General features: G+C 48.3%; 1 protein-coding gene across 1 annotated transcript in view; it reads left to right on the forward strand.

The window, feature by feature from the left end:
• The window catches only part of LOC116942629 (syntaphilin-like), a 31,049-nt gene extending 14,613 nt beyond the window's left edge, over window positions 1–16,436 (forward strand). The window contains exons 3-6 of the mRNA XM_032954764.2: window positions 1,727–1,811; window positions 2,927–3,127; window positions 6,025–6,174; window positions 6,625–16,436. Of these exons, the coding sequence (XP_032810655.1) occupies window positions 1,774–1,811; window positions 2,927–3,127; window positions 6,025–6,174; window positions 6,625–8,236 (2,001 nt within the window). The 5' untranslated portion in view covers window positions 1,727–1,773 and the 3' untranslated portion in view covers window positions 8,237–16,436. The remainder of the gene's footprint in view (window positions 1–1,726; window positions 1,812–2,926; window positions 3,128–6,024; window positions 6,175–6,624) is intronic.
• The last annotated feature ends 1,132 nt before the right edge of the window (window positions 16,437–17,568 follow it).

The raw sequence follows: 17,568 nt of genomic DNA on the forward strand, positions 1-17,568 counted from the left end.
TACGACATTTTTCTGGAGATTATATTCAGCATCATCAGGTGTTAACAATCTCTCAGCTCTCGCGAGGTGGGCTGAATTACGATTTACCTTTGTGAGTAACAGTAAATGAATGCAGTGTCTAAATGCAGAAATGCACTGCTTTGGTCACATTTCAAAAAGCATTGCTCTTTGAATGATAACGACAGGCATGTTGATATGTATGCTATTTACGAGTAACTTAGGGCCATGATGCCGCCTGTTGTTGATTTCAATAACGGCAGGGAAGAATGGCGAGCTCCTAGTTCACTGGTTTCTTCACTATATTTCAAATGGGTGGCCACTTTAGCCAATAAGACATCATCAGTTTGATGGCCGACACACATTTGAAGCCATTGGGGTCTGAGAGCACGGCGATCATGGGGTGTTTTAACTATTTGTGGATTGTCGGGGGGGGGGCTGCCAGTGGCTCCTGGTGGCCTTACAATGAAGAACACTGACCTAGAGTTTCACCTGCAGCAGATACATCGGGATTTTTTTGTATTGGTTTTTTTTATTTGACAAGAGCCTGGGACAGAACGCGAGCAAGACCAATGAAGAGCACGGGGGGGGGGGGGGGGGTGGCACATAACTCATGGGTTGGGGACTATGGGCTGGGACGTGATTTTTGTTGTTGTATGGGGAAGGGAAGTTAAGGGAGAAGGAGGGACAAAGTAAAGGGAGAAAGGGTGGGGGGCTGGCCTGGGGGAGTTAAAGATGAGAGACGCTCGCCAGTCTTCCGTCGAAACATTGACAGTGGAAATGGCTTTCGGAGGCCACAGCAAATGTGTCACCGAACTGATGACCTCATACGCTTCGCCATGACAGGGGATTTCACGTCCAGTTTGACAGAGAATGGGAAAATGTGTTTTTTAGCTAAATAAAAGTAATAATTTAAACCACATGTAAATGTGAAACCGAGCAAATTACTGCAACGTTCAAGATGAGAATGTGTTCGATGACATTTAATCCTGAAATGCAGATCATCTTTTCACGGCTGAGATAAGGTAGAGACTAGAGGAGCCAGACACTCATTGTCTGTCCAATGTCCTATTTTTGTTGACGGTTAGAATCCTGATACAAAAATCAATGCGGCTTCTTTGAATTTAATGGTATTTGTAAATAAATTATAAATGTGAACAATGGGTTCTAAATTAAAGAATATTTACAAAGATCAATAAATACTGCACATTATTATAAAGCTCAATCCCCACCCTACTTACCTATTACAAAAACATTCGGACTAACATTTGCAACAATAATAATGTCTTGAATAAAACATAAATAGGATGGATTTTAATGGTGCAAATTAATTCAGCTACCGAGGGAAGGTGGGGGGGGGGAGACACGTCGTTGAAGCTTGTTATTGAAGTCCATAGGGGTCGACATTCGAAGGTTTAAAAATAAACAAAATGATGATGAACACTCCCGTTTGCCGTCACTGTGCATTACTGGGCTGCTCCGATGCTGCAATGGATATCGCTGTGATGGAAAAATAACACACACTTTGCCAATTCTCACCACTCAGCCCGAATCCGACGTGTGAATGTTTTAATGCCCATGGGCGGGTGCGGGGAGGGGGGGTTGGGGCTCAAGGGGTTTACCCAATTGATGCCGCTGAACAGCAGGCGTGGTGCTGCGGGGACTCGTTGGGGAAAGGAGGGCTAGCGCGGAAACTGGCTCCTCTCACTATGGCGCGTGTCGTCCGCAGGTGCGGCCAGGCACAGCGGTGGCCGACGCCCCCGGCACGGAGTCCCCATGTCGAGCCGCAACACCTCCCCTGCCTCCTCGCCCAGGTGAGTGTGCCTCCCTGCGAACCGTCACCCACTTATTTCTCTTCTTCTGTATGCCGTTTTTGGGGATTGCAGTGTCAGCCAGCTCAGTGCTCGGACCTTTGAACCGCAGTGCCACCTCAAAATTGCCAATTACTGCAGTGATTTTTAAATGTTAAATTACTTAAACATACGAATGGAACCATAAATGAGAGAATTCTAAATTTGTATTAACTGAAATTAAATTTAAAGTCCGCATTACAGGCAGCCCTCAACTTATGAACAATGGGTTACGTTCCTGTGACCCGTTCGTAAGTCGATTTGTTCGTATTTCAGAACTCAATATTTAATTGTACATCCCGTCACTTTTATAACAAAAAAGGGAAGCATTGTTAAACTCGTAAATAAGAAATCTTGTACATTTCCATGTAATACTGTAATACATAATGTATAGTAAATAAAACATAAAATAAAGTACCCATGAACAGAAACAAAAAAAAAATCTGTTTTATTTTCACATACCTTGAGTCCTGAAGCTGGCTTGCTTGTGGGAAGGGGGGCGGTACACTGTTGCTGTGCATCACGCGGGATGCCGGCACTCGTTGCACCTTGCAGAGGATCGCTCCGTCGAACAAATTAGTTCCACGGTTCGGTTCGTAAGTATGACCGAACGTTTGAAAGTTTGGTGGTTTGAAAAAAATAACATCTTAAGGGGGTTTGTTCGTGAGTGCGGATGTTCGTAAGTTGGACGTTTGTATCTCGGGGACTGTCTGTACATAATTAAGTATATGAATGTATTGCAATGCATACGTGAATGGTAAGCCATTGCTATCCCATTGGTGCTGTCAGGTTTGCTCTGTCTTTCTGGTTTCTACCATCTCCTCCGCACCATCGCGTTTATTTTTATTTTTTGTCCGATCTTTACGGCCTTTCTCATTTACTCTTTTTTGTGCTTCTTGTCTCATTTTTATTCTTTGGTGCCTCATTTGTACTCTCCCAATGTCTAACACATCCGAAGCATGACTGCCGAGGGCCACTTTCTACACGTTTGGTGCAGAACGCGGCTAAATATTATTGCGTGCCTATCACGTGGACTCTGTCTTAAAATGGCCGTTGCTCGCATTTATTTGTCTTCTTAGGAAAACGCCCCAAGTTCCCATCAAGGGCTCCCCAAAGCGCAAGGTGTCGTCCGGCGCTCAGCTGGGTCTGGATGCCCTACCCGGAGGGACCCCCAAGCGCCTGTCTGTCCCAGAGGTGTCCCGCTTGGCTCCGGGGCCCGGATCGGCCGAGTGCTGCAGCGCCGGAGCGTGCAGGAGCTGTGACACCAGCCCCAACTTCAGGTTCGCTCCGTCCACCGCGTCACCCAAGCGTTGAGCAAACTCTCCCGACGATGTCGCTGGGTTTTGTTCCGATTCCTCTGGTTTGCTTCCTTTGCTGATGTTGCTTTAGTTTTTGTTTTGGTTATTTTGGTGGCCCAGGTGACTCTTGCAAATGAGTCATCATCCCTGGCCTCTTTGAGTTATCACCCTGGTCACACGAAAAAGACTTGAACGGCTGTTCAGATGCACAGTGTGTCCTCGAATAACGTGGAACGAAATGGATGTACAGCGTTCCGCACGTGACAGGAATACGTTTTGTCAAAGGGAGTTGCTGCTCAAACGAGCATTGAGAGGATGCTCATCTACTGCATGCAGCCCTAAGCCGGGGTTATAAATTCCACATTCATATGGCAAGGGGGCGAGTCTTTCCATAGATATAACCATAATTGACTCTCCCACAAAATGTTAGTTATTTCACCAACCCCAGAGGGATGATGAGTCCATAGTTCCATAGTTTATTTATTTTGGTATAGCCCTGTGAGCCATTCGGCTCTTGAATCGGGTGCAACCGCAACAAACAAAAACATGAACAAGAAAACACAACCCGGATTTGAACTCGCAAACTTCTGGTCGCAAGTCGCTCGCTGTACCGCCAAGCCACCTGGCCGGATTCTATTCATGGGATATTTTGGGACACCCTAATAAATATGGAAAAAGAATTGTCAAATTAAAGATCGCATTCCAGAAGATCAAACATCGAGCCGTGTGCAGAGCGATGCCCGCTTGTGGTTCGCTGTGTCTCCACACAGAAGCGCCACACACCAGGCATGCCCAGTGGAACACCGCACTACGCAGTAACTACTGCAGCGCTGGAGTGTTTGTGCTCTGGAATATTTGGTGCTTGAAGTGGTGTTCTTAAAAAGTTTATGTCATCTTGCTTTTCATGTAAAAACGCAATGTGAATAACATTACAAGTTGTAACTTGGTTACATTTGATATTCACAGAAATATGCTGGGTTTTTTTTCCATAACCGCCTTTTCCTGGCGAGCGAGCATACGGCACCTCAACGCCCACGGGAAGGGAGTATCACAACATTTCTGTGATCCACCAAGCCTCGCTGCCTCCACGGTGCTGTACAGGCATACCTCGAATAATGCCGTTTCCTTATCGCGCTCTTTGTCCTGGAGGAGAATTTCTGCGTGAGAACGCGTAGCTTTCTCCGAGCCGCTCGCTCAGCCAGCGCGAGGGAGGTGCACACGCTCAGTGATGCCGAGCCAACCGGCGCCTCCGACTCCGCCCCATCAGCCCTGACGCCACGGTGGCTAGGAGATGTTATCTCCCTCGCCTGGTATACAGGAGGTCGTGGGTTCGATCCCGACCCTGACGCCTGCTGTATATTTGGAGTTAACATGTCTCTCTCCCCGTGCTCGCTCCACATTTTAAAACATGCGTTTAGAGTATTTGGCTGCTATAAATGTCCACATGATAAGCCACTTTGTTGAGCTATCATTTGTGGCAAGGTTGCCTCTGAAAAACAGCTATATAGCTCAGTGAGCCTTACCTGGTGAAATTAAAATAGTTTTCAGCCTTGATCGCTCGACCTTTGGTAACTGTTTTTGCTTCATTGTGATGACATTTTTGACCCAGAATGTCTGGAAAAAGGCCTGCAAGTGATAGTGCTGGTAATGTGGCTAAACAAAGGAAGGCATCAGTATGGATGGAAAAATGCAGGTGGTTATTTTACACAAGCTCTGACCAAATGCCCTGGTGAGTACATTACTTATTGTATCTTCATCAAGTAATTTTTGACGTATAAAAATTATTTAATACATGTATCATGTGTACAGTATCAATAGTAAGGCTATTACCGATACCCCAATTAAGCCTTCATATATCACTCATAGTTAAAAAAAATAGTGCCATCAGTAACGTATCTCCATTGGAACCATGTTATAGTGATCTATAGCGCTGTTTCTTACAGCGCTGTACGTACACTTCTCCATTGGAACCATGTTATAGTGACCTCCTATAGCGCTGTTTCCTATTGCGCTGTCGGTACGCATCTCCATTGGAACCGTGTTATAGTGACCTCCTATAGCGCTGTTTCCTCCAGCGCTGTCGGTAACGTATCTCCATTGGAACCATGTTATAGTGACCTCCTATAGCGCTGTTTCCTCCAGCGCTGTCGGTACGCATCTCCATTGGAACCGTGTTATAGTGACCTCCTATAGCGCTGTTTCCTCCAGCGCTGTCGGTAACGTATCTCCATTGGAACCATGTTATAGTGACCTCCTATAGCGCTGTTTCCTCCAGCGCTGTCGGTAACGTATCTCCATTGGAACCATGTTATAGTGACCTCCTATAGCGCTGTTTCCTCCAGCGCTGTCGGTAACGTATCTCCATTGGAACCATGTTATAGTGACCTCCTATAGTGCTGTTTCCTCCAGCGCTGTCGGTAACGTATCTCCATTGGAACCATGTTATAGTGACCTCCTATAGTGCTGTTTCCTCCAGCGCTGTCGGTAATGTATCTCCATTGGAAGCATGTTATAGTGACCTCCTATAGCGCTGTTTAATACAGCGCTGTCGGTAACGTATCTCCATTGGAACCATGTTATAGTGACCTCCTATAGCGCTGTTTCCTCCAGCGCTGTCGGTAACGTATCTCCATTGGAACCGTGTTATAGTGACCTCCTATAGCGCTGTTTCCTCCAGCGCTGTCGGTAACGTATCTCCATTGGAAGCATGTTATAGTGACCTCCTATAGCGCTGTTTAATACAGCGCTCCATTTACCAGCAATGCATCCTGAGCGCTGCAAGAGGTATGCCTGCAGTACAGGCCCCATGTGAAGCCACCGCCACCGCTGCCGCCCGGCTAACAACAAAGTGCTGCGTGCGTGGTTGTGTTGCGGAGCAGCCGCCGGTGGAAGTACCTTTCGTGCAGCGAGAACCATGGAGTGCGCGCGCCCGCCCCCGAGCAGTACCTCACCCCCCTGCAGCAGAAGGAGGTCGCCATCCGCCACCTGCGCTCGCAGCTGCGGGACACGCAGGGTCAGCTGGACGACAGGTGCCGTCACCACATACGAACGCCCTCCCATAACGCTGACACACACACACACACTGGGCTTGTGGAAGGTGTTGTGTGCGAGTGTGATGGTGGTGTCTGCGTTGCCGAGGGTTGGCTCTCTGCTATAATCGCTCTGTTTTTGAAAGTCGGTACGAAGTTTTTAGGAGTAACAGATGGAAAACATCCAGACAAAAGCACAACGTGATTTTTTATCAATTTCCAAGGCGACAGTTGAAAACTCCCATCTACCTTATTCTAGTGCGCTTGCAGCTGCTACTGAACGCTGCATCGCTGAACTGGAGGGCAGTGACCGCGTTAGTAGGAAAAACCCTTTGCAAGCAAACAAAAGACTTTCTTTAAAAATAATTAGGAGGGTAAATATTTACATCGCATTACGTTATTTCAGGTGCGCTGTTGAAAACATTCCGAGCGCGATGTTCCCCCGCACAGGGAGAGTGAAGTGGAAGAGATGCGGCTGCGGATGCTGCGCATGCGGGAGGACTGGGTGGACGGGGAGTGCCACCGCATGGAGGCTCAGCACGCCCTCAAGGACGCCAAGCGGGAGATACGGCAGCTCAAGTCGCTGGTCGACCTCATGAAGAGCAGCCTCTCCGGCAAGGAGAGGAGCGTGCAGAAGTACTTCATCGACATCAACATTAACCAGAAGCGGCGGCTGGAGAGCATCTTCCACTGCATGGAGGTGGCGCAGAGCACAGCCGCCCACGGGGAAGCCCAGGCCGCCTCGTCGACGCCCTGCTCCCCCAAGAGGGCGCTGCCTCGGAGGTCCACGTACACGAAGCTCTCGGACAGCGTGTGCGTGGGCGCGCCGTGCGGTGGCAGGCAGGCGGCAGGAGGGGCGGTGCTCGTGACGGACCGTGCCATGTGGACCGGGGACGACGACGGCGACTACGACGATGAGCGGCTCGCCGTCCTGGACACCGGCTCCACGGAGGGCTCGGACGACGTCGTTTTTGAAAGCTTGGCCAACTGCCGCGATCCGTTTGCCGTTCCAGCGATAGCATTCGGCCCCGCCGCAAGTCCCCTTTCTGGGATGGTTGTCCGAGAGCGTCTGAGCAGTGCGGAGATGGTCATCTGTTTGGAGCGGGCAGTTCAAACGGACGAAGATATTTACGAAACACCTGGGCCCCAAGATGTGACGTGGCACACAAACGGTGGTGCGTTCGGAGACGACGCCTCCCGCCGTTCATCGGCAGGACACGATTGCTACCACTTGGAAAGAAGGGGTGACACGAACACGGCAGGAAACAACAGCCTGGAAATGGGGCAGGTGTGCCAGCAACAGAAGTGGGCAACATCCGAAAGCATTAGTCGCTTGGCGGAATCTAAACTTGAGGCGGTCATACAGAAAATTGACGAAGTGTTCAAGCGTGAAAGCAAATCAAGGCATGCATCGCAGTCGGACGCCGTCGAGAAGGCGCAAGAAGCTAAAGAAATTAACCGCAATCATGACGATCGGGAATGTGAAGAAGCGCAGCCAGACGATGCGTGCCTCACGAGATCCCCCTTATCGGACGAGAAGCTGGCGTCTGACGACACAACCGGGGAGTTCACCGCCCCTTGCAGGTCCTACAGCAGGGGCACCATGGGCAGGAGCTGCAGCCTGAACAACATGGAGCGTCCCAGCCCCGAGCCGCGGCCCACGCGACCCGACCACGTGTGCCTGGATGTGAACGCGTGCGCCAGCGCGCTGCCCTCGGACAGCCCCGACGGCGGAACGCTCGACTCCATGGAGGAGGACGCCGCCGCCGCCGCCGCCGCCGCCCCTTCCTCCGAGCCCACAGGGGGCCGGGCCTACTGGAGTCGCCACCTCCTGCTGGACACGCTGGCCATCGCCGGGCCAATGCTGCCGGCCGTCGCCTGGCTGCTCGGCAGCAACCGCGGGCGCGGGATGCCCTTCTTCAACCTGCCGGGGCTGCTGCGCGGCTGCTGCGTGCTGGCGCTCACCACGCTCCGCTCCGTGCCCCAGTCGCTGCTGTCGCCCATCTGTCACTGCGCCCGCCCGAAGCCTCCCGACGTGGGCAACTTGGAGCAGCCGCTGTGAGTCGAGGGGGGGGGCGGGGGGGGGGGGGCTTGCGCCGTGCGAGTGGTGGGCAGGCCATCGGCCGGTTGGTGTTCGTCTGCGTGGCCATCGGGAGCTATGCAGCAGCACTTTACCCAGTCTGAGACCTCCGTAGGAGTGGAGTGAGAATGTGACGTTGATGTGAATGCATTTTGTGTCATGCTTTTTGTTAATCTTATTAAAAACACCTCCAGTTCACGATATCCTAAAATATGAATTAAAAAACAAGTCCATCCGTTGTTATATGTAGCAAGTTTTAATAACCAGGGACGTGCGGTCAGGGGAGGCAGGGGAGGCGGAGCCTCACCTGTCATACTCCAATGAAAATAGCTGTTACTAAAACAAAAAAATTCACATTTTTCCACTGATCTGTTATAAATGTAATTTCTGTATGATTCCAAACATTTTTAGAGACAAAATCGCCAAATTTGCGGAGCTCCGCTGAAAATACAGGAAGAGACGAGAGGTGAGGCAGCGACGAGCTCAGCCTCCCCTCTGATTGCGCAACCCCTCAGTAACTGGATGGAGCGCGGGCAATAAGCGTGTGCCTGTTACTATCTCAGTGTGTCACCAATGTAATGTTTGTAGACCCCTTCATTTCATGTCCTCGTCTTCCATACTCCAGGTAACTCATTTCACCTATGTGTATAAAGATATTTCGCCTCGCTGGTCTCGTCATGAAACTGCAACGAAAAAGCACCAGGGGAGGCAGCTATCACATCTGCCTCACTGAGGGGGACGTGTCTAACACGCCCCCCTCAGTGAAGCCACGCCCCTCGCAGTGAGGCCACGCCCCCCTCTGTGTGAATCTGGCTCTGACACTAGCCAGTGCCTTCCCAGCCATTGACCTCACCGCACGTCACTGTTAATAACGTGGATAAAAGTTACAAGTTTTTCATTTTATTATGCAGGATCTAAATTATAGTGCTAGCAAGGTATACGACCTTGATTTCACTCGATGTCAAAAACTGCATTGGTCCATTTGTGTGCCTATGGATCACGAGCCGCTGGCTTAATCTGCAGGTTAAACTGCACTGGTTTTGCTTTCTGCATATTTGTTCCCTCCTCATAATCTGCAACAGCTTTTGTGTCAAACGCAGCAAACCTCGTCGGCGATGTGTTTTTGTCGCACATCTTCACTGCAGCAGGACCCCAATGTTAATCTTCCGTGGTATGGGGTAACCATATCGTCGATCCCGTATTCCGCGGAAAGTTTGTTTGCACCGCCGCCGTGTGCCGTGGGTCAGAACCCACCCCCCAGTGATTTGATTATCGCGATTCGTAGTCACGATTACATACAAAAAAAACGATCTAACTTGCGATTTCCCTCTCCCTCCCCCCCCCCCCAAAGTTGATGAGGTGAGAACTCCCGAGACCAGGACAGAGTCTCACAGGCTCCACCTAAAAGAAACCCCACCACAGGCATTTAGACTGAGGGCATCGTCGCTAAGGTCACAGAGGTCACGGAGATCTTCTCTGAGAATAAGCCGTTCGGCAGCGCGGCAGCAGCTCTCCCATCGCTGCCTTGCAGGTGGACAGTAGAATGCAGTCGTGAGTACAGTACATAAAACTTACGGATAATATGAAGCATTTCTTATTTATTTATGACATTAAATTTTGATTTAAAGCTTTCGTGACTGCAGTAATTCATATTCTTAGTTCTTTCGGTAAAGTCACGTTGAAGGGAAACGTCGTGAGAATTTTTATTGTTTTATATATTTTTTATTATTTTGTTGTTTCCCTTCAACGTGACTTTACCGAAAGAACTAAGGATATTTATGACCTTGTTTGCCATCTGTATTGTTATTATCAGCGCTGTCACCGATGCCCCCATGAAGCGCTCATTGTTTGCTCGTACGAAAGAAATGACGCTGCTGTCGGGAACGCGTCCCCACAGATACGATGGTATCACGAGCCCTTTGAGCGCCAATTCGATTAGCGCTGCTCGCTTCTCCAGGAAGGCATCTTAAGCGCTGGGCGCGGTCTGCATTTGCATTCGTAGATTATGAAGTTACTCGATTTTTTTATTTTTTTACCCCCAAATGAAGTATACGTGCCGTATCGGTCCATGTTAAAGAATTTTATTTGCGTTTTTTTTTACTTGATATCCTAGTGTAAAAATCAATTTTTACTCAACACATCACAGCAGCACAGCTGTTCTATGCTGATGCATGAGAAAACAAAAATGCACTTAACGTTTGTCTCCCTGAGCACCGTTTGTCCATCTGCATCCTCGTCTGTCAATCTGAATTTCCGCTCTTCCCCTTTGCAGCCGACTTTTTGCAGCTGCAGTTCCCTGCAGCTCTGTCTCTTTGCACCTCCACTTTTGCCTCCATCTGCACACGTGTCACCTGCAGCTTCCTTCTTGGATCCGCACGTCTCACTATCGTCTCAGACAAGAAGCGTTCTCACCGTATCATCTCGCGCGTACATGTCGGGAGTGCGCAGACTTCCACAATGTAAAATAAAAGTCTATTATAATTTTGACGACAGTAGTATAGTGTGACGAAAAACTCCTGGAACAATTGAACGACCATCTCATCAGTACGTCTCATAATAACAATGCATGACTGTAATGGCTTTGTTTAGTTTGTGTCTGTGCAGTTCACCTTTTTGCCTCGATCTGCAGCTCTGCTATTCTCTCTGCAGCTCCGTTTGTTTTTCTGCAGCTCCGTTTGCCTCTTTAACATTGCAATTTACTTCAGACGTAAGACCAGTTCGTTACTTATTTGCAGCTCAGCCTCAATGATCAGGGTATGATCCGAACACACTCTGTGAGCTCTGTACTGCAGGGTTGATAGGTGGCACGAATTCAAATCTACTCATTTACCCGAGGCCACTTTTTTTGTGGGAACACGGTCGCGGCCAAAGAACCATCCACGTTTTTATTTTTGCCATAACATCCAAAAAGGGGAAATTCTTTGTTAAGTTCCAATCGAACGTAAATTTAATTCTTGAAAAACAACATTACCGATTTTAGGGTCAAAAGCAGTAAGCTTATACCAAAAGCATCATCCACAAAAGGATCCCAGAAAGTCGGAACGAGTTCAGTATCAGGTTGTGTTGTAGGTGTAAAAACCCAACTTTCAAGTTCCTGGAGTACAAGATAAAATATAATATATAACCTGAAGGTTAAATTTTGATTTAAAGCTTTCGTGACTGCAGTAATTCATATTCTTAGCTCTTTCGGTAAAGTCACGTTGAAGGGAAACAATAAAATATATATGAAGGTTTTAAAACTGAATGTATATGCGTTATCTGTAATGTATCAAACATTTCATTCAATGCAGGTCTATGGAAATTATACAATTCTAATTACGTAAAACTGATTTGCTAACTGGTGGATTTAAACACGCGCGATTGTGCTGTTGCCTATCGGTGTGCTAGAGCAGGAAGTGCTTCCGCCACATTCTGTCGCCGGGTAGCGCCGGAGTTTAAACGAGCCCAGTGTCGGTGGCCGTAGCGCGAATCCTCGTAGGGCGAGTGGCAGCCGTGAGGTCCGCTGGGTTTCACGTCACGCGCGAGGAGGCGCGGACGGGCGGTCGGCCGGGCGAGAGCAGCACGCTCCGTGACGGCCTCGTCGTCGTCGAACGTGCGGACGCTGCTGCGGAAGGGCACCGCGGAATCCCTCCCCACCGAGGTTGCTTAAAAAAGGCCGTCCGGTGGGATTCAAATGCGCGTGAACCCCTGGGGGGCTGCTCGTGTGCGAATTGCATTCACAAAGCGGGGGGCAAGCGACAGATTGTTTCCGCTTTAATGTTAATGTGAAAAAATACGTTTTAAGTGGTCCTCCACAGGATTTGTTGTCGAAGTTAAATTCCGAAAGTGTCATTTCCACGCCCACCGTCTTTCTAAGCTATGCAACGGTCTCTGTGCTTTGTGTCCTTGACAATTGTCCTGCCGTCGACAAACGTAAACACGGCTACGCGGCAACGTACTGTGACATCCGCTTGTCAGGGTATTCACCGGCATCGATCAGTCTTCATTTTTCAGCTCTTTTTTTTCCCCATCCTTTAATGTGACGGAGTCTGCTTGCTTTGGGCTGAGGCTGAGGCGGACGTTCGCTTGACATAAACGGTGACATAAATGGATGTTAGTGGCGATCGGTGGCTATTTGTGGTAATGAAAAATAAGGGGGCACTAAAAGCAATCCGAGTGTGTTTCGAACTTGACCTGTAGCTCCTCCGTATAATCCATCCACATCTCGGCACACCTCTTGCACTTAAAATGTAGTTGGGCTGTCCATGTCAGGAAGTGCAATTCCCCTAAGGTCTTGAAGACGGTCATTCCACATCGCTCGAATACCAGTACTCGGGACACGGTCTGCACATACCGTTAATCTGGTATGAGGGCACGTGGAAGTGTGTAAATCTGCGAGAATTGTAAACCCGCAAGGCAGCGATGTGACCAGGAGATGGCAGTAAATCAAGCGGATGTATGAACCCATTTGTGCGGAGTGTCATACCCTCGTACGTACCTGTGGGCTGTCTCCGGGTGCTCCGGTTTCCTCCCACATTCAAAGCACTATAAAGAGGAATTGGCCAAACATCCCAATGCAGGACACTCCTGAAACTTTTTTTCCTGAGACTCGTGAGAATGGCGAATGTGTACATGTACAGCCCCTTGTCAATCCGCTTCTTAATGCCACGTGGGTCATGCACCAATGATCTTGGTGGGTTGAAGAAGGTGGACAATGTAGATGCAGGACCATAACCGCCTGTCATGCATTGGAGGTCGCCCATCCAAGCACTATCCACGTTCGACCTCGCTTTTAGCTTCCGAGATTGAACGAGATTGGCAGCATTCCCGGTGATCACAGGTCTGGATAAATGTGACATTGCAGCAGAATTCCAATAATCCGCATTGACACGGTGGGGGGGGGGGGGGGGGCGCATCGCGGGTGCACGACGAACTGCGGGAGTTGTATAATCCAAGTGTTCGTGCCAACGCGGTGCGTCGCGGATTACAGGGAGACAATAGCCGCGCGTGCCTATTAATCCATAAGTAAATAGCGGACTACAAGGCTGATTGGTGGTGGTGAGCTGGTGGTGGTGAGATGGTGGCGGTGAGATGGTGACGGTGAGATGGTGGTGGTGAGATGGTGGTGGTGAGCTGGTGGTGGTAGTGAGCTGGTGGTGGTAGTGAGCTGGTGGTGGTGAGATGGTGGTGGTAGTGAGCTGGTGGTGGTGAGATGGTGGTGGTGAGATGGTGGTGGTGAGATGGTGGTGGTATGGTGGTGGTGAGATGGTGGTGGTATAGTGGTGGTGAGCTGCGTGGGTGTGAGCTGGTGGTGGTGAGATGCGTGGTACTGAGATGGTGGTGATGAGCTGTATGATGGTGAGCTGCGTGGTGATGAGCTGCATGATGGTGAGCTGGTGGTGGTGAGCTGTGTGGTGGTGAGCTGCGTGGTGGTGAGCTGGTGGTGACGAGATGGTGGAGGTGAGGTGCGTGGTAGTGAGCTGGTGGTGATGAGCTGGTGGTGTTGAGCTGGTGGTGGTGAGCTGGTGGTGATGAGCTGCGTGGTGGTGAGTTGCGTGGTGGGGTGAGTTGTGCTTGCAGGAGCAGTGGTGAACAAACCGCACCATGAGACAGACACCGTGCAAGGAGACAGATCCAAAGTGAACACTGCCTCTCACGAAACGGGTGTTTGGCAAATGCCAACAGTGACCAATATCTCTGCCAAACATGTTACATTATGGGCAACTTTATTGCTGAGCAGGTCGATAACTTCACTCATGCTGTTTGTTGGAGGTGTTTCAATAACTTTAACGTGATTGAGAGGTTCAGTTTGAACGTCTTTTGTGGGTTAGAAAAATGCACCGTTACTTTAAAGTGGATCTGTGGCAGGCAATCGGTATGCGTTGGTGTAAAGTCACAACTCATTTTTCGTACCTTAAGAAGTGGAGCTTTCACGCTACATCTTGGTTTTACAAAACAAGGTTTTACTCTTTCATGAACACAGACGAATAATTAAATACACATATGAATACAACTTAAATATATTTCGTTGTTTATTCACACAAGCTCCTTGTTTTGCTAGAAATCCAAGTTGGAATGGTGGTTGTATATAGTGTACTGAGTTTGACTCGTTCCGTGTAGTGACCTCTAAGTCTCGTCCCACGGTGGTGGTGGTGTTGTGAAGATGAACGCTGTAGCCCGTGGCACCGTTCCGTGTATCGCCGTGTCGCTTAGCCTTGCTGCCAGTGTCGCCGCATACAAAACTAAAGTGTCGATGTCCTTGTTTGTGCCTCTGTGTAAGTATTTCTATGGTTATGTCCATAACACACATACTGTACATCGAGATCTGTTTCTAAAAGGCAACCAAATACGGATTGCACAAATTGCCCATTAACGTGCCCATCATCGCAACTGCAAAGCGTTAGCATCCTAATTAAAAGAAGGCAATGTTAGCAGTTGCATCCCGTGATGAGACAGAAATATTGTGTCTGCAAAAAAACAACCGAAAGATTATCTTGCTCTTTGAACCCAAATTGGTCCACAGGCCATTAATATTGTCCGAACAAATTCTGTTAAAAAAAATATTCTTACAAATGTTTGGTGGAAAGGGGTTAACCTGGCGATTGACTTCGTGTGTCGATGGACTGTTCCGCGACTTTTCATGCTTGTATTGAGATTATTTAGATTCTTTTGGTGCCATAAATGTCCAAATGATGGCCCACTTTTTTTAGCTGTCATTTGTGGCCAGGTCGCTTCTGAAAAATAAATCAAAACCTCTGTGGGCTTTGCCTGGTAGGATGCGGATAGTTTAGTTTTATTTGTATGTGTTTGGGTGATTTGTTCACCTTTCTTGTACTTTGCACTACTATCATGTTTTGTATTATTTGTTGTAACGTTCTTACCTGCCGTTACTGGAAATCTGTGAAAAAGAGCTTGATAGCTCATCGGATTCCTCCATTATAAATATTCTGATTATAGTTACGGAGCAGGATTTTAAAAAAAAATGTATTTCCTAGTTAAGGCCCACTGTGCCTTGTATAGCTCTTTTTCAGAAGCGACCTGGCCACAAATGATAGCGCAACGAAGTGGCTTATCGTCATGTGGAAATTTATAGCAGTAGCCAAATACGCTTAACGCGTGTTAATTCTAAATGTGGAGGGAAAAACCGGAGGACCCAGAAAAAAATCCACTCGAACACAGGGAGATAGACATGCAAACTCCAAATATACAGGCGTCAGGGTCGAACCCACGACGGGATCGAACCCACGACGACCTTCTGCATACCAGGCGAGGGAGTTCACATCTCCTAGCCACCATGGCGCCCCAAATTGTGCTGCGCTGCGGGATAATCCTGTTCACAAACGTGTCCGATGCGAAAACCGCGAACAGCAATGGCCATGCACGTCTCGGTTATAAATAAATAGGCATGCCTCCTGCTCCGTCTGCCCAATGTGTCGCTTACACCAGTATCGAGTTTCCTGTACACCACTAATGGAATGTAAGATCACCTCACCAAACCTGTAGCATTGCAATGAGGTCAATCGCATGTTTGGTTTGACGTTGTCCATGGATAGGCAAGCGGCTGTGAATGGAAACGAGCCAACGTAATAATCCTCGCATGCACTTATCTTCAGCTTACCTCATTAATGGTGACATGATCGGTGCAAACTCTGTCATAGATAAAATACACGTCAACTGTCGTTACATATATTGATGCTCACTGCGATGGAACAAAAACAGAAATCTACGATTTTTTTTAGGCACTTGAAGAGTTTAGATTTTTCGGATAAGGTGACCGTGTATTTATTTCCCTTAAACAAAGAACTGTTTCAAAGTTTAAAAAGTGGAATTAACTTGTTAAATTGTATGGTGCAGGTGTACCCACAGGTGTAGTTGTTGTGTGTTTCAATCTTCATACAATTCATTAGCTGTGTGTGGATGTACTCAAGTCTTGTCACAATGTCTAATTGGTGAGGTCTGTATATATCGAGTACATTGCATAATTGTAACTGAGGCTGAGCATTGTGCAATATTCTGGCTTATGTAAATACTGTATTTATGGTGGGTAAGTCCAAATACGGTATATTAACTAGCCTTATGCGTGTCGTGCTGTAAGCTATCTGTACTATTACCTGTGACGAGCACGTGGTGCCATGGTGTTGTAGCTCATGTCGGTGTGTGCTGCGTGTAACTGCATGGACGACAATAAAGCAGTTTTACCGTGCGTTCTGGTGTTGGGCTTTTCATGGTGACGACGGCAGCGATGCTGAATGGGCGGTAAGCCACTCAACATGGACCGTGGCGTGCGCTTCGTGAACGAGCCGCTGGTGGCTCGTTGCGAGTTAGCTGATGCTCGGGGACGGACGTTCATCTCGGCTGAAGCTATATATATATAAAAGGGAACAAACCGCTGCGATTAACGTGACATATTGAACTTGTCTTATGAATGGAATTGCCTCTGATGATGACGGTGGTAATTTCTGACCAGCGACGGGGCCACCATCGTACGAGCCGGTGAAAGGGGCCTTGTAGAGTCAAAGTTCTAACTCTGCGAGAATTAACATCATCCACACGTAGAATTAAGTTAATACGTAATAAAGGTTTTCATTTTTTTGTCGGGTTAGATCGCGTTAATATAAATGTGTCGTTAAACCCGCCACCACCCAACAGCCAATTAGTAAGGTTTGTCACGTAAACAAAACGTGCTAATTAGTGACGACTTCAGCACACCACTGTTGGAGAGTTAACGCTCAACATTTACAATTTGAGTGACGATGCTTCGCTAGTGATTACAGCCAGCTTCATCAGGCGATTTGCCAAAAAACCCCGTCATTATTGATATCGGTCGCGAAAGCCTACATATGCAAATTCATGTTCATTGGGTTGCCGGGTCGAGTAGCAGGGATGGTGGCAGTGTTGAAGTGGGTAGCAGCTTCGGGTCAGGTAGTCGTGGGGTGTGTCGTGTTGCCTATCGAAAATATAGATCTGTGCAGGATTGTAGTGTATGATGTCACTGTGATTGGGTATCAACACCTCTATACGCAGTGTATGATGTCACTGTGATTGGGTATCAACACCTCTATAGGCAGTGCATGATGTCACAGTGATTGGCTACCTGCACCTCTATACGCAGTGTATAATGTAACAGTGATTGGATACCTACACCTCTATACGCAGTGTATGATGTCACAGTGATTGGCTACCTACACCTCTATAGGCAGTGCATGATGTCACAGTGATTGGCTACCTACACCTCTATACGCAGTGTATGATGTCACTGTTATTGACGACCTACACCTCCTATAGGCAGTGTATGTCACTGTGATTGGCTACCTAAACCTCTATAGGCAGTGTAT

This window comes from Petromyzon marinus, chromosome 15 (assembly GCF_048934315.1).
Source record: "Petromyzon marinus isolate PM22_M1 ecotype Great Lakes invasive population chromosome 15, UKy_Petmar_22M1.pri1.0, whole genome shotgun sequence".
NCBI classification, from domain to species: Eukaryota; Metazoa; Chordata; class Hyperoartia; order Petromyzontiformes; family Petromyzontidae; genus Petromyzon; species Petromyzon marinus.